At 34.1% G+C, this 17,021-nt stretch overlaps 1 protein-coding gene across 5 annotated transcripts in view; it reads left to right on the forward strand.

Moving 5' to 3' along the window:
- Positions 1-17,021, forward strand: part of Nbea (neurobeachin) — a 496,782-nt gene that overhangs the window by 193,149 nt on the left and 286,612 nt on the right. For all 5 annotated transcript variants that reach the window (XM_090342258.1, XM_090342251.1, XM_090342252.1 and 2 more), the window contains one exon: positions 16,022-16,083. In XM_090342258.1, the coding sequence (XP_090198384.1) occupies positions 16,022-16,083 (62 nt within the window). The remainder of the gene's footprint in view (positions 1-16,021; positions 16,084-17,021) is intronic.

Below are 17,021 nucleotides of genomic sequence, written 5' to 3' on the forward strand. Positions count from 1 at the left end.
GCACCTTCTTTTTAACTGACATGTGCTGATGACTTGTCAAAAAAAGTTCTTACAAAGAAATAGAAACTATCTAATCTCAAAAGTAACACGTTTATTCAGTATGCTTATTGCCAAATATATTTCATCAAAGACTAATGTAACACAAACACAGTGCCTTCCACCTTATTGATCATAAATATATTAACTGCATAATTTAGTATTCCAGTGTAGAAACTTTTTAGCCAGTTAAAGTGACTACTACAAAGACTTATCCCTTGTTATGACTGGCATCAAATACATATGATTTTATCATCAGTTCACAAGTTTATGACTCATTATTTATGACCAATATATTTATGAATATGTCCTGGCTGAGTTGAAGCTATATCCCAAAATCTAATACAAATATCAGATATTGATGACATATTAGAGAAATTGTTTTATTACAAAATTTACTAAAAAACATAGGCCAGACACGAGTGGCTCATACCTGTAGTAACCCTAACTACTCAGGAGGCTGGATCTGAGAATCACAGATGGAAGCCAGTGCTGGCACGAAAGCTCTTCAGACTCTTTTTGACTGTTATGGAGCACTGTCCCTGAGCTCTTCAGCTGAAGGCGCACACTCTACTACTTGAGCCACAGCACCATATTTTGTTGGGTGTTTTGTTTTTGGTTTGGGTTTTTTTTTTCTGATGGTTAGTTGGAGATAGTATAGTACCTTGGCTGGCTTTGATCTCTGCCTCCTGAGTAGCTCAGATTACAGGAAGAGTCACCAGTGTCAACTCTCCAATATCTTATCTCCAATTAACTACTAAAATAAGTGGAATTGGAGCTGTGGCTCAAGTCATAGAATGTTAGTTTTAGCAAAAAAAAGTCAGTGACAGTGCATAGGCCCTGATTTCAAGCCCCAGGACTGGAACAACAACAAAAAGGAACAAAGAAAAGAAAAATAATAGAGATAACATGTCATTATCTTCTAGTGTCCTTGTAGGAAAAATAGAATTAAATTGTATGGTAATGGAAATTCACAGAGATTGGAAATATAAATGACAACATATTAATCCAAAGTAGAACAAAGGGATTAGCCCCTAAGAAATATAAATGACCTCCTGTCTGAACTGTCTGGTGTAGGATTAACTGAAGACAAGTAATTTGCTAACAATGAAAGATGAACTTAAATTTACTTAGGACTCTTTCTTCTGATTGCTTTAAGTAAAACCAACAGTGTAAAAACTGAGTTCTGTTTCTTTCACTGTGCAAAATGACGGGGAATTTTGTTATGCTTTTATAGTATAATACATATTCAAAATTTTCATTTATTTCTCTTAATAGAAGGATAAAAAATTTGAATAGAGGGCTGGGAGTGTGGCTTTGTTGTAGAGTACCTAGTAGACATGAAGCTCGGGGTTCAATTCCTCAATACCACACACAGAGAAAAAGCCATTAATGTGTTGTGGCTCAAATTGGTAGAGTGCTAGCATGAAGCAAAAGATGCTCAGGGACAGTGCCCAGGCTCTGAGTTCAAGCCCCAAAATGGGAAGAAAGAGAGAGAGGGGGGGGAGGCAGGGAGGTGGAAAGGGAGGGAGGGAGGGAGGGAAAGAGACAGAGAAAGGAAGGAGGGAGGGAAGGAAGAAAGGAAAGAGAAAAGAAAGAACAAAAGAAAGAAAGAGAGAGAGAGAGAGAGAGAGAGAGAGAGGGAGGGAGGGAGGGAGGGAGGGAGGGAGGAAGAGAAGAGAAGAGAAGAGAAGAGAAGAGAAGAGAAGAGAAGAGAAGAGAAGAGAGAGAAAGGAAACTTCCATAGATCAGAATCTAACCTTCTGTAGTCCAAGGTGTCAGGGATATACAGTGATGATAGATTCTAATAGCTACAATTCAGCCCATTAAGGACAAGATTCCTAGAAAGGAACAGTGAATTGTGGGCAGTGATGGAATAGCAGCATCTGGGAATGAGGTAGGACAACAGGGACTACACAGTACATATTCTCATATATTATTAGATGATTGATTGGTCCCAGAAACAAAATGGAAAGCTAGCCAAGGGCTATATATGCATTGCTTTCGTCTTAACCACAGTAACAACAAATATAAAGTTGTAAGTACATTTTGTACTATTTTTATTGTAGACACAAAAAAATTTCGGTTTGGTAACATGCTCATGTATTATAGCCATAGAATTCATTGAAATCAGTGTATTTCAAGTAATTGAATAAAACAGATACAGAAAAATCTTTTTATAATTGAGTTGTTTATAATTGTGCTGTTTATTAATCATGAAATGCCTTTCATTTGCCTGCCTTCTTCTTGATGATATCTTTAAATTTATTATAAGCTTCCTCTAAGAAGACTGACTTAAAATTTAAACCTAAAGTTCCTTTGAAAAATGACAACTGTATCTGTCATATGGCATAATATACTTTTTCTTGAGAGCATGTATCAAATTTTTAATTAGGTAATTGATAATACCATCTGCCAGAGCATAAGTTCTTCCAGGGTACCAGGACCTGCTATATAATATGTGCCCCAAAGTATTGCTTAATAGGTTAGAAGATAAAACAAATGAAACTTCCTATTGTTGAATGGATGGTATTAATGATAGAAAAAAACTCTTATTTATCAAGAAACAATAAAAAACCTTGATTAACTTATTCCAACACTGAGTATTTTGTGCATGATGACAATAGTAGCCATTTTCTGTAATGCCTATTTCCTAATGCATTTCACTGTAATACCAGAAATTTGTTGATAACTTTGCAAAAGTAGGCTTTTCAGTATTTAACTGCCCTGTTATTGGTTTTATTTTCAACTGTATAAATTTTTGTAAAATAACAGAACAATGTACTATAAAATAACAGACTAGTATACATACACAATGTGTATAACATATTGGTTAGCTTTAAACCTGAACGAAAAACCAGGTATATAGGAATATGTAGTCAGCAGAGTCAGGAAACCTCTTATTGCTTCATGATCACCATTGAAAGTTAGGGGAAGATAACATGGCAGTGAAGGGGAGAGTCATGGATGATGTTTGACAAAAGCAGCATAATAAAATAAAAACTCCATAACTTTTGAGCATGGAGACATAAAATCAAATTAAGATTTAGAATCAGAGGATAGGAGTTTGGCCTAGTGGTAGAGAGCTTGCCTAGCATGCACGAAGACCCTGGTTCGACTCCTGGTTACCACATACATAGAAAAAGGCTTGAAGTGGTGGTGAGGCTCAAGTGGTAGAGCTCTAGCCTTGAGAAAGTCGAATGACAGTGCTCAGGCCCTGAGCTCAAGCCCAGGACTGGCAAAAAAAAAAATCAGTCTGTCTGTTCTATACAGCAAGGATGGCATGGAAGAAGACCACACAGATATGATTTCTCACCAAATAGGATTTTAAACACAGGTTTAAATGTGGATAAGAAAAGGTACAGGCAGTTGAAAGCACAAAAAAGTGAACAGACACTATACCCATTTAAGATTTAGTGCACTGAAGAGCTGGCTGTTTTATGCACAGACTTGCTCTGCAGAAGCACTTGTCAGGCATTAAGAGCTGACACTTAAGGGCTACAAGATACTTTGTAAATACATTTGCCTTCATTTACATACATTTTATTCCTGTATTTAAGTGGAGAACAAAATAGAAATCTCATACCTACATGATAAAGACCCTGTACATTTCTAAGTCATTTCCTTTCCTCTCTCACATCTCTTCCCTTCTGTGTCAGTTTAGCTCAGGAAGACCTGAAGGAAGGACACAGAACTATGGATATACACACTAGAAGAACTGATTTTTTTAGTGCAAAGGTTTGCAAGCTTTCTGACATGGGTCAAAATGAGAATGTTTAGTTTTTGAAAAGATCTACTTTCCTTCTTAAACACTCAGTATTGCCATTTAAGCATATATTGAGCCATTGACATACATAAGTGAATATGACAGCATTTTTATAAAACAGTGTGAATGCTAAAATTGAGTTCTTATTTAAGTTTAAATTGTGTTGAAATTTTCTTGTTTTCTCTTAATTATTTCAAAATGTGAAACTTATTTTTGGCTCATGGACCATCTGCTGAATTGATGGTTCTGGCTATGGACTATTGCACATTTGTTATATGGTATCATCAACAAAGTATTGTACTCGAACATAGCAAGGAATAGCACAACATAGCATAGATCAGATTTTGACAGTGAAAGAAAGTGATGTTTTGTAAAATATTTGTGATAGTTATATGTACTGCGGCATGATGTAAATTATATTGCTGCAGTTTGCAATTTAAAATAAGCCATTAGTCTGCTGTTTATTAGCTAACAAATTCAGCATCAAGAAAAGCAAGTCTTAAGCTGTGGCTCGAATGATGGAGAGAGGGAGAGAAGGAGAGAGCTAAAGAAAAGTAAGTCTTAGCTTAAGTGTAAACATCTATTTAAGTTTGTAGAGACTACATTCAATCCAGCCTAGATTTGGGGTTGAATTATAAAGTAGATCCTAGGTAAAGCATCCTACAATGCTAATAAAATTGTTTAGTTTTTGTGAGTCGAAGATAAGCATATATTAGTATATTAAGCTATTTCAAGGTAAATGAATGAAATAACTGATAGATAATAAATTAGTGATAAACAATAGCTGATACATAAAAATAAAGGATAAATAATATTACCATTTCAGTTATTTCTTGCTGCCTACCTAAGTTGAATTTTAAATACCAATATATGTACATAGAGCATATACAAGCCGACTTTTCCTGACCCTTGGTTTTGGCTCTTCTAATATGTTGTTAGTTGCTCACTAGTTTGAGGTTGGGAGGTCAGGGCCAGGGCGTGTCAAAAATGTCTGCCATCAGTCTCTCATCAGTACTTCTCTAGTATCAAAACTAAATTGTTCACATTACAAATGCTTCTTAATTAGGTAGAATTGCTACACTTTAGGTGGACCCTGGATCGCAAGAGAAATGATCTATCCCTTGCATTAAGTATTGCTAGAGAAGCTCAAGGAAATCTGATAAGAGAATAACATTTTCCTACATGTCACAGTGGAGAAGCTACTCCTTTTCTGTCTGCTCTCTTGTGCTATGTTGTTCATTGTGTGCATGGAAGGATGGCTCTTTAAAGGCTAGTTTTAAATCATTGGAATTTGTTGTGTTTGAAATCATGTGTGTATGTGGGTGTTTATATTTAATACATATTTTGAGAAAACAGTTTTGAAAGTAATTGTTCCAAATTCACCATGGAAATGTCTGGTGTAATTTAATTAAATCAGTATTCTATATACCACAGTGAAATAGGTATATTTTAGTATTTATTGGTATCATTTTAAAATCCTTACATGTGACATAATTATAAAGAAATATGAAATACTACACAAATTATGTATTATAATTTCATTTTTATGTTTTCCTAGTGTTCATGTATTTTTGTGTATACTACTCAATTTCAGCATACTCCCTGTATAATAATTCCACTCTAAGAATACAAATAAGAATACCTTCTGTGAAGATTTCTAGGATAGAATTTTATGAATTCACTGTCCTGATTATTGGAAAATTCATTTTATATCAGGAGAAAGAGAGAGAGAGAGAGAGAGAGAGAGAGAGAGACAGAGAGAGGGAGAGAGAGAGAATATTTATATAGTTTTCTCCAGTGTAGTCTAGTATTTTCCCTTTCTGCAGTAACCTACCCCGGAAACCTTCCCTCACAATTTCAAAATGGGCTTCTTTGGTTTTCTCATTGTTTCTTAAACTGCATAATGTCCTAATACTGTTCCTAAGAAATTCATGTACCTGATGTTCCTGCAAAGTGGTTGTACTTTCGTATACCTCCCATTGTTGGTCTGATTATTAAAGGATAATGATTGTGTCTTTGAAAAACTATTGGTACTGCTCCTGGAACTTGAACTCAAGACGTAGGTGCTCTCCCAAAGATTTGTGCTCAAATCTAGTACCAGACATCCACTTTTTTGGTGGTTAATTAAACATAAGACAGTCTTGAACTTTCCTGCCTGAGTTTTGAACTGGGATCCTCAGATGTCAGCATCCTGAGTAGTTAATACAGTTGTGAGCCACTGGGGCCCAACCTTCCTTGATTTTTATACAGCCAAATAATACAGCCAGGTACTAGTGGCTTGATGCCACCAAAGAGCCAGAAGTGGCACTGTGTTTCAAGGGATAAGGCAGTAGCCTTGAGCTGAAGAACTCAGGCACAGTTCCCAGGCCCAGAGTTCAAGTCCCATGACTGGCAAACAAAAAAAAAAAAAAAAAAAAGATAATACAAATCAAATCAAGATTGTGATAGTGTTTTTCATACATAACAATGTTTTCCTTATTGTTGACTATTTGTGAGCCATGCATATATAGAGCTGTGACTTCATGAACTTTTAAGATTAAGCCTCCCACCCCAGCCTCCATGTCTTTTTTTACTTCCAGTGTACTTAGTTTATTTTCACTTTTCTTACTTGGTTTGTTGGTTGGCTGGCTGATTTTATACATATTACCCTTTCTGGTTAAGGAGAACCATTGTTCGGAGAAGAACCATTGCTGGGATTTGCATTTAGGGCCTCTTTCTTACTTAAGCAAAAGCCCTATCACTTGAGCCAGCTCTTTTTGCTTTAGGCTATTTTATATTATGTCTCCAAATTCTGCCAGAGTATAGCATCAAAGTGGAATCCTCCTATGCCCACTTTACAAGTAACTGGGATCACAGTTATCTATTTCCATGCCTAGCTTGTTTGTTGAGCTAGTTGTCACTCAGCTTCTTCCTGGCCTTGAACTGTTATCTCTTTCCTTGAAATCCTATCTCCACTGACTGAGTTGATGAAATTATGCATGTGAGCCATTGCATAAGGCTGGAATTGAAGCTTTAACCTAACCTTGATTAGTATCTAGTTAAAAGAATTTACTGCATTTTGTAACTTAAACTCAATAATTAGAACCAGATTCTTTCACATTAAAAGTTAGTCTGTAATGCCAGTCTTAAATGTTAGAATACTATTTTCTTCTCCATAGGAAAATGAATATACATAGTAAATATTATTATTCATACTTACCGTGTTCTCTGTGGATGTTTTCATTGCACTGATTTCAACCAAAGATATTTTTCTCATATGATGTATGATTATTTAGTTTTAAAGCTATTCACTTGAGTCAGATGATGTAAATAGCAAGACAATGGAGCATGTAATTTAAAAATCTTATCAACTACTTTTCTTTTATGTATTTTTAATCTTTTATTTTATTCTACTGTAAAGGTGATATATAGAGGACTTACAGGAATATAAGTAATGTAATGAGAACATTTGTCAGTGTTACCTCCTCCCTCATTTTCTCCTACTTTCCCTCACCCCAAATCTCCTGCCCCTCAAGTTGTAAAGTTCATTTCCAACACAGTGCCTTGTGAGTATCACTGTTGCATTGATTCACCCTTTGTCCTTTGTCTCACCATTTTAGGATTCCTCTTCCCTTCCCCAAATCAGAGAAATGTATACATAAAACACAGAGTACAAAAATCAAAAATAGGGAAATAAACCAAACGGGGGGAAAACCAAAAGAAAAATATAAATAACTTCACACAGTACATTGAAAAAATAAGCACAAAATGTCTCGTTTCCATATCTTAGAGTTCATTGCAATTAGCATCATTTTATATGGTCATATGTACATAGCTATTGGGCTATTACGATCCTCTGCTACAACTGTCCTAGATACATACTAATTATTACAAATGAATGAAACCATGGATCTTAGGTTTTTGACATCTCTGGCCATAAAAGGAATGCAAACAAAAGCTATATTGAGATTCTACCTCACACCAGTTAGAATGACGATTATCAAGAAAACGATAATAGCAGATACTGGCAGGGATATGCCCAAAAGGGAACACTACTGCACTGTTGATGGGATTCTAAACTGCTTTAACCACTCTGAAAAGCAGTATGCAGGTTCCTCAAAAGACTACACATAGAGCTCCCTTATGATCCAGCAGTCCCACTCCTGGACATTTACCCAAATGACCACAAACAGGAGGGCCACAATAAAGCTAACAGAACAACTATGTGCATTGTAACATTATTTAATATAACTAAGATATGGAATCAACCCAGATACCCCTCAGTAGATGAATGGGTCAAGAAAATGTGGTAAATGTATACAATAGAATGATATGCTTCCATTAGAAATAATGACATCACCCCTATTAGTAGGGAAATGTAAAGACTTGGAAAAAATTCACATTAAGGGAAGTAAGCCAGACCCAAAGAAACATAGGCTCCATGGTTTCCTCATTGGTAATAATTAGTATATGTCTAAGGTAGTCCTAGCAAAGGATCACAATAACTCAATAGCTATATATTTTTTGTAATAGAATTTTTGGGAATAGGTATATTACCAAGATAAAAATATGTTTATATCAACTTAAACAGATCTTGTTTCATAAAGTAAATACATAATTTACAATTACTCATCTTAGAATGAGCCCCAAGTCACTGTTGCCCTATAAAGTAATAATTATAGATTATATCCTGCATTGTGGCATTTCTTAATTTCATTCTTTTTTTTTTTTGCCAGTCCTGGGTCATGAACTCAGGGCCTGAGCACTGTCCTTGGACTTTCTCAAGGCTAGAGCTCTACCACTTAGCCTCAGCACCACTTCTGGCTTTTTTTTCTATGTATGTGGTACCAAGGAATTGAACCCGGGTTCTCGTGCATACTAGGCAAGCACTCTACCACTAGGCTAAACTTCAAGCCCTTCATTCTTTTTTTTATAATTACTGCAATAATGTCATTTATCTTGCTCTCCAAGTAACTGGTGTAAAACAGTTTTGAGGTAATTCTAGATCTCTTCAGTTGAAACTACTCAGTTCATCTGTGGGGATACAGGCTACTCCACCATACGTGACAAATCTATTTAATCTGTGAGAGCATAAGACCAACACACATTTTTTTTCTACACCAGAATCATAAGTTGTTCCACTTTTATTGTAGTTTTTCATTATTTCCAACAACATATATTCCAGTAAACATCAAACAACATCATTGTAATAAACTATTGCTTGGGTTTACATATACATTAATATTAATTTATGTGACTTTTAAGATTATCAATATTATAAATTGAAAACACTTTCAAAAACATGTTGGAAAGAATTAATAAAGTTACACTAATTATCTGCAGCATTTTCTTTAAATGGTCAATTCAGTAAGGATATGGAAACAAAAGGTTTATCTTTGTGATTGTTATTCTTAATATACTATGTGAAGTTATTTCTTTTCTCTTTTTTTTCTCTTATGTTTAATCTCATGTGGTCACTGTATCTGACTTTGTTACCTGGTATATTGCATATATGTTTATTTGAAATAGGAAAGGGAAGGGGGGAAAACAAGATGATTGGGAGGGGGTGGGAAAGGGAAAGGGGGACAAAAACATGAGAAGGGGTATCAAGAAATAATGTACCCATTACCTGACGAATGTAACTGTAACTCCTTTATACATTATCCCAGCAATAAAATACATTTTAAAAAAAAAGCTTGGCATGGATTTTAAAAGTCTACTCTTTAAGCAGTAACAGGAGATTTTTGATGACATAGGTTGCTTTCTCGGGATACTTCAACAACTTAAACCTACAATTACTGGATAAATTAATGAACTATTGAAAATGAGTGAGACTCGCCTCCATTTAAGCCTGCATTAATCTGTTAATTTCTTTTTTTCCATATATTTATTATTGTAATTAATAGAAGGGTTACATGATATTTGCGAGATAGATGGTGCATTAATTCCCATACATTGATACCCTTTCACATGTCTTGGTCCCCATTTCCCTCCCCCCCACCCCCACCCCTCATCTTGTTTTCCCCCCTTCCCTATCCAATGTCAGATAACCAAATACAAATATATCCAATATATCAGGTAACAAAGAGAGATACTATAACAATATGAGATAACCAAGGGACAGCAAAAGAGATGAGAGATAATATAGTACCTTAAGAATAACAATCATTCATTATATGGCTTATGTTTCTATATCCTAGAGATCCTTTCATTTAGCGTCCTACTATATGGCCTTTTGTATCGAGGTTTTGCTCTATTGCAAATCTCTGCTAGGAGAGCCCAAGGGTTTCTACTGATTATGACAAATGAGGGAAACCATTGAGCCTAAGTTCCTTTGAGTCTGGCTTACTTCACTTAATATGATTTTTTCTAAGTCTTTCCATTTCCTAACAATTGGGGCAATGTCATTCTTTCTGATTCTGTTTAAGCTTTAATCAGAATACCACATATTTTTCTTCTACTAATTTTCTTGGCTTTTTATCTTTGATTTCATGAATACATTATTATGAAAGGTGACAACACAATACCACCATTTTAGATAGTTTATTTACTTAAGCATGTGGAAGAAAAAATACCACTTTTGTCAAAATATTAAAATAAAGATATATGTGAATTAATGCACCTTCTATCTGGCAAATATCATGTAACCCTTTTATTAATTACAATAAAAAAATAAAGAACCTAAATTAGGAATATATTGCTGAAAAACTGACTTTACATTTACTTAAATTTGAGAACATTATTAAACATATTTGAGAATTTATATAAAGGAAAGTTAAAATTTAGATAACTTGGAAATACGTAAACATTTGTGAACTCATCCATACTGTATATTTTAAAGACTTCTATATTTTTTGCAATTTAAATTATTTTACTTTTAACACAAAAAGATTACTACAGTAATTTTAATTATAACCATTAAATTAATCATATGTCTACTTAAGTTGGTATATTTCTTTTTTTGACTGTTAATTTGTACTGTAATGATGTATAGATTTAAAACATGTGTATGTTTTGATAATCATTTGAATAACCTTTTATACATAATGTTGAATTTGAATCACTCATGGTTTAGTAGTATGTGAATTTAATTGAAGCTTTGGAAATTTGAAGGAGCTTGGGGAAAAGAGAAGAAGGTCAGTAAAGAGGACTGATATAAGTAAAGGAATTGTTACTATAAATTAAAAGATAATTGCAGAATCCAGATGATTTATAATAGTGAAAATGCTTCTTATTTCTCTATTTTACATAATTCTTTGGTGTTTAAAGTTATTCAGGTTAGTCACTTTGTGTTATGAGACTTGTTTAATCAAATGTATAAAATTGTCCCATGCAAACCTCAAAAATTATAGTTTTATGTAATTTGGAAACATAGTTCTCTACTATGATTATGTTTCAAGACAATACTTTTGTGTATTTGTCCACTTTGTAACTTGACTACTAATTCTTTCAAATTAAAGACTATGCCTCTTAAATTCTGGGATCCTTCCTCAATACAGGGATTAAAGTAGCTTAAAAGCCGATCCCAAACTCTGTTAGTAGTAATTTAGAAATTGTATTCCAATTTTAGAATATGTTAATAAAAAGAGCATTTTGGTGGAATGGTCAATCAAAATTTTGTCACATAAAGATAGGAGGTGACTTTGAACATTAAGAAATTATTAGCGGGGCCAGGAGTTTGGCCTAGTGGTTAAAGTGCTTGCCTAGCATGCATGAAGACCCGGGTTCAATTCCTCGGCACCACATACATAGAAAAAAGCCAGAAATGGTGCTGAGGCTCAAGTGGTAGAGCTCTAGCCTTGAGAAAGTCCAAGGACAGTGCTCAGGCCCTGAGCTCAAGCCCAGGACTGGCAAAAAAAAAAATTAAAAAAAAAAGAAAAGAAAAGAAATTATTAGCACAGTATAGTGGCAAATACTTGTAATCCAAGCACTGAAGAGACTGAGGCAGGAATATTGAAAGTTCAAAGCAGCCTAGCCTACCTGTCTCCAAAATATTTTCCTGATACATTTTGATGGATTAGCACAAATATAATTTCTAACATAAAGGGCCCTGAGAATAGAAGTTCAAAGCAACCTGGGGCAGGAAAGTCCGTGAGACTCTTAATCTCCAGTTAACTACCAAAATACCAGAGGTGAAGCTGTGGCTCAATGTGGTATAGTGGTAGCCTTAAGAAAAGAGCTCAGGAACAGCACCCAGGCCCTGAGTTTAGGCCCAGGACCACTACGACCACTACCAACAGCAACAACAACAAAAAAAGGAGTAACTTTGAACAAGGTTTTACAGTGAATTGGGTTAATGCCATTGTTAATAAGGCCATGAGAATATTCTGTTCATTTCAATTCATAGTTGAATTTAATCACTTTTAAAATCTATAATAACTGTCTCACTGGAATATTATTTTAATAAAACAGCCAAAAAGAATTGTAGGGAATTGAGTGCCTATAGTATATAATACAGTAGATGTACTTTTCTGATTTCTATATTGCTATATTGCTCATTTCTTGTTCTTCTGACAATAAAGAGCAAAGTTTGCAGGAGTATTTATTTACCTGTCTGGGTTACTGGCCTGTTTGCCTTCAAGTGTGAGATATGTGAGGTGAAAGCAGCTCATTATTGCGTGGCTCCCTAGATCTTAAAGCCATAGGTACTCTGCCTCCTACCCCCTTTCACCATTCTTTGTATAGAGATAGAGATAGAGATAGAGAGATATGTATAGATATGAACATGTACATATTTCTATATATCTTCTATAATGTTTGAATTGTCTTTGTGGGAGCTATATAAAAAGTTTAGCAAAAGTATAGTTGTGGTGAGAAATTTGAGATAACAAATTTCTGGTTTCCTGATTAATTCAGTTGCTTAACTTCAATATTAAGAGAACTCATTAATAGCAAGATTTTGACATAGTCTTCCTTAAACCATTGGAATTAGTCTATATTTAAAAGAATATAAATCATCCTTTTTTGCTAGTGCAGGAGATAAACTACTTACAATTATCAATCAGGCAATCATTATTTTTACAGAAAAGTAAAGCTAGAATTATGATGTATAGCCTTACATTCCAGCTCCATTTTATCTTATTCCTCTCTCTCTCTCTCTCTCTCTCTCTCTCTCTCTCTCTCTCTCTCTCTCTCTCTCTCTCTCTCTCTCTCTCTCTCTCTCTTGCTCTCGCTCTCTCGCTCTCTCGCTCTGGCTCTGTCTCTGTCTCTCTCTCCGCCCCCCCACATGAATAGGCTGAAAACCATTAGCATACATGTTACATTCCTATAGTTTCTCCCAGGCGAACTTGCTGGCTACCCTTTCTGTACGTCTGCACTTCATAGTCTTCAAGTAGTTTTCAAGATTCCCTACCACCAGTGTCTAACTTAGTAAAGTCACCTATTTTCTTCTCTTTCCAACTGATCATGTCTGTGATATAGTGAGTTTTCACACTTTGTTAGACCTCTTATTTACAAGCCTTCTTTAAACTGTCAGGCCCTCAGATATTGTCTACATTCTAGTTGCTTGTTTCATGGTGGTAAGCTACCACAGTTTGCAGTATTGGCTTTTAGTATTTCTGATTAGAATATTTATTCTGGCAATTTTCTTTCCTGGTGAAATGTACTAGGCATTGATCCCCAAATAAGGTGGATTTGTTATGAGAAATTATGCATGTATGCCTTCTTAGATGCTGTTGACACACAGATTGTCATCTCAGAATAGAAATGTCATATATAAACCATTCCCCCAATTTATGACTATGTCTAAATTATTCCTTTGAACTTTCATAACCATTTATAATTGTATTTTTTCATTTTTACTTCCTTTTGATTTTTAGCCTAGTCTTCCAGTTCCTCTTTCAAATATCCCCTGTCCTTTAATCATTCAACCTCTAAGCTATAAAGCTGTTTAGTTTTTTTCTCTGTACCTCTGTACCTGTTAGTGTAACTATTATTCACTCCCACTTCCAAAAAGAACATGCTACCTTCACTGAAAACACCTTCAAAGTTATCCTTGGAATTAACCATCCCGTAATGCTACCATCTTGATACTGATTTGTCCTTGTCGGTCTATAGCAGATATTAATGGGTTTTTTTAATTATATGATGACCTCAGATCCAAACTGCACAACTTACTGAATGTGTCTTGGCTAATCACCTAGTATCTACATTTTTGAAAATCTGTTTAGTGATTAATAAGTAGCCGAACATTACTAAGAGAATTAAATTACCCAACTTATATAACCTCACAGCATGTAAGCTGTGTACTTTTATTTGGAGAACTATCCCGATTTCTAACCAAACTAATGATAATAATGTCTTGGGTTATTACTATCATCTTTTAAGTGCTAACATAATTTTCTCATAAGGAAAAATCAGATAACATGCTTGAATTATTAATTTCTTGCTACATAAAAATAAGAAAGACAGGGTCTGGAATTTGGTCTAGTGGTAAAGTGCTTACCTAGCATCCACGAAGATCTGGGTTTGATTCCTGGGTACCACATACATAGGAAAAAGAAGGAAGTGGTGCTGAGGCTCAAGTGGTAGAACTCTAGCCGTGAGAAAGTCTAAAAAGGGTGCTCAGACCCTGGGCAAAAAAAAAAAGATAATGATTGAAACATTTACTGGAAAATTACTTCCTTAATGTATTTACCACTTGTGAGTTATTTGTATCAGCACCATATAAACTTGACTTTCTTGAGTTTTTTTAGTAAGATTACACAAAATCATGTTTGTTACATACATCTCAAAATTTCATATATATGTGATGTTTTATTAAAGGTAATAAATCACCACACAATGTTTATATTTTCAAAATCATTCAACAATAATGTTGTTAAATATTTATGACATTGGCCTTTACCATTTTTGATAATACTCTTATTGACATGTAGAAATGGTTCCAATGAGAGTATAATATTTGAAGGTAAAAGAATTTCCAAAATTGCTTTTGCTTGATTTCTCATTGTCAAGGTTAGTTACTTCCTATATTTTCTTTTAAGGAGGATTCATTAGTTAATTTCATCAAAAATTAGACAGTACACATTCATAAATGGGTTTTCTATGGAGTTCAAATTATGCTCAATGAAGTACTGAGCGTAAATACTTTTCACAAATTTCTCTGTCCTATCAATTTCTTATTGCTTGGGGAAAAAACATTAATTAGGATTCATTAGTCTATATATTTATGATAGAACAATAATATAGCTAAGCATTACCAATCTAATTACTGCATAAATTTTAGAAGTTTGCTTTAAAAATAATCCATACTAACAGAACTTAATCAGGAGCTGGTTGCTCATAAGTACAGTCCTAACTACTTAAGAGTCTGAGAGTAGAGGTTCAAGATTCATAAGCAGCCCAGTTAGACAAGACTGTGAGACATATATCTAAATTGAATCAGCACAAAGCTAGAACTACAAGCCTGGTTCAAGTGGTCTAATAACTGTGAGAAAGTTGAACCACTCAAGACCATGAGTTCAAGCTCCAGTACCTAACACTAGCACCAAAACAAAAACCAAATAAATATGATTACATTTTTCTCATTTTTACTTTAAGGTATTATAGATTTAAATGACTAGAACAAATATATTATGAATAATTCCATATGTCAAAGTCTCATATTTCTGTGCATACATACCTTGTAATCCTATGGACGTTTTTTTAATGTTTACTTTGTCATAATTCATAGAGTAGGTTACAAATATTCCTTTAATCTCTCTGACTCTAATTCCTGATCATGAATATGGCTAACTAATTCTTAAATGGGAATTTTACTTCTACTGCTTATTTCATTAGTTAACTATCTGCTCAAGGATTTGATAAGTGTGAATACTAGTGCCTTCTTACAACTTGGTCTGCCTGCCTGTACAAGAAGGAAACCATTGTTAGCAATAAAACTACAAAAGGGCATTTATCTACCACCTACAATAAGTGTACATGCTAGTGTTTACAAGGTTCTTGAGATCATTTATTGAAATTACCTTATAGAACAACAGAACAATTTTGCTTCCGTTTTCAGCTTAACAGCAGCAGCACATGCAAAACTGAACAATTTCTTGCTAAAAGATGAATTTATTGAAAAAATTTCTTTATTCTTTGTCTTTTTTTGTCAGTATGCTAGTGAATATTCCGTTTATTCTATTTTAAGAGTTTTGTTTTAAGCAAGGTTTTTATAACTTAAAATTGTATAATGATTTGAACTAGAGGCTTTGTACCATTGTGATTTCATTATATTTTTACCCTTCTATTTTGTAGGCCTTGTCTGTATGAAGTCCAGCACATCCGTGGTTGAGCTTGTTATGCTGCTTTGCTCTCAGGTACAGAATCTCATCCTGACTATTTTAATTTACATGGGAATTTTTTTGTGATTCATAAAAGTATGTGCATCTGTGTGTGTGTGATTTCTTTAAACATCTTTCTCATCACAGAGGTGAAGAAAGCGATTTATATTAAGCTATTATTAAAGCTGCATGGTCTTACAATGTATATATTGTGTAATCCTAAGTCTCTCTTTTTCTGTTATCTATCTGTGCTTGGTCTGGCTTTGTCTGTCACTCTCCTTATTCTTCCATTTTCTATCATTCCCTGTTGTTTCATCTTTGTTGTATGTCTTTCCATAATCAATGCCCCACCTTTAAAAAATGATGGATTTTATTTCACAACATTGAAGTATATTACTAATTGCAATATTTATTACACTTCATTAGATAATAATGAAAACTAAAGATTCTTTTTCAGTCAGTAGCCAAGCAAAGTATGTGTATAATACAGCTCACTGATGATTGACCTTTATTGTATTGCATTCCTTGTTTTCTATATGTAATGATATAGAAAGATAAAATCAGATGTTGATGAGAAATTGTAAAAAAAATCTACTTAGAGCTGTTTAATAATAAGAATCCCTAAGAACTATGTTCAGCTTTTTAAAAATGTGTATATTTCTGTTTTCTGATAACTAAAGTAGAAATACTATAATCTTTCCTTTTTCCAACTCTGTCTTACCCTTAGAACTCGATTATCATATAAAAACATTTATACTTATTTAAATAATAAAAAACTGAAAAGAAGACCTTCAATATGTTTGTATTACATAGTTTCTACATTTATCTCTAGTTTCGTCACTAGAAAGAGAACTGAATGTATACACCACTTCTTATAACTAGCCTGAGGTTCCCTAAAACCATAACTTACTCCAAATTGGAGTATGGCTTGAACTGATCTTTTATACACTGATAAAGCAAAACAATTAACTTAC

Source organism: Megascapheus bottae, chromosome 11 (genome assembly GCF_031878675.1).
Source record: "Megascapheus bottae isolate mThoBot1 chromosome 11, mThoBot2.hap1, whole genome shotgun sequence".
NCBI classification, from domain to species: Eukaryota; Metazoa; Chordata; class Mammalia; order Rodentia; family Geomyidae; genus Megascapheus; species Megascapheus bottae.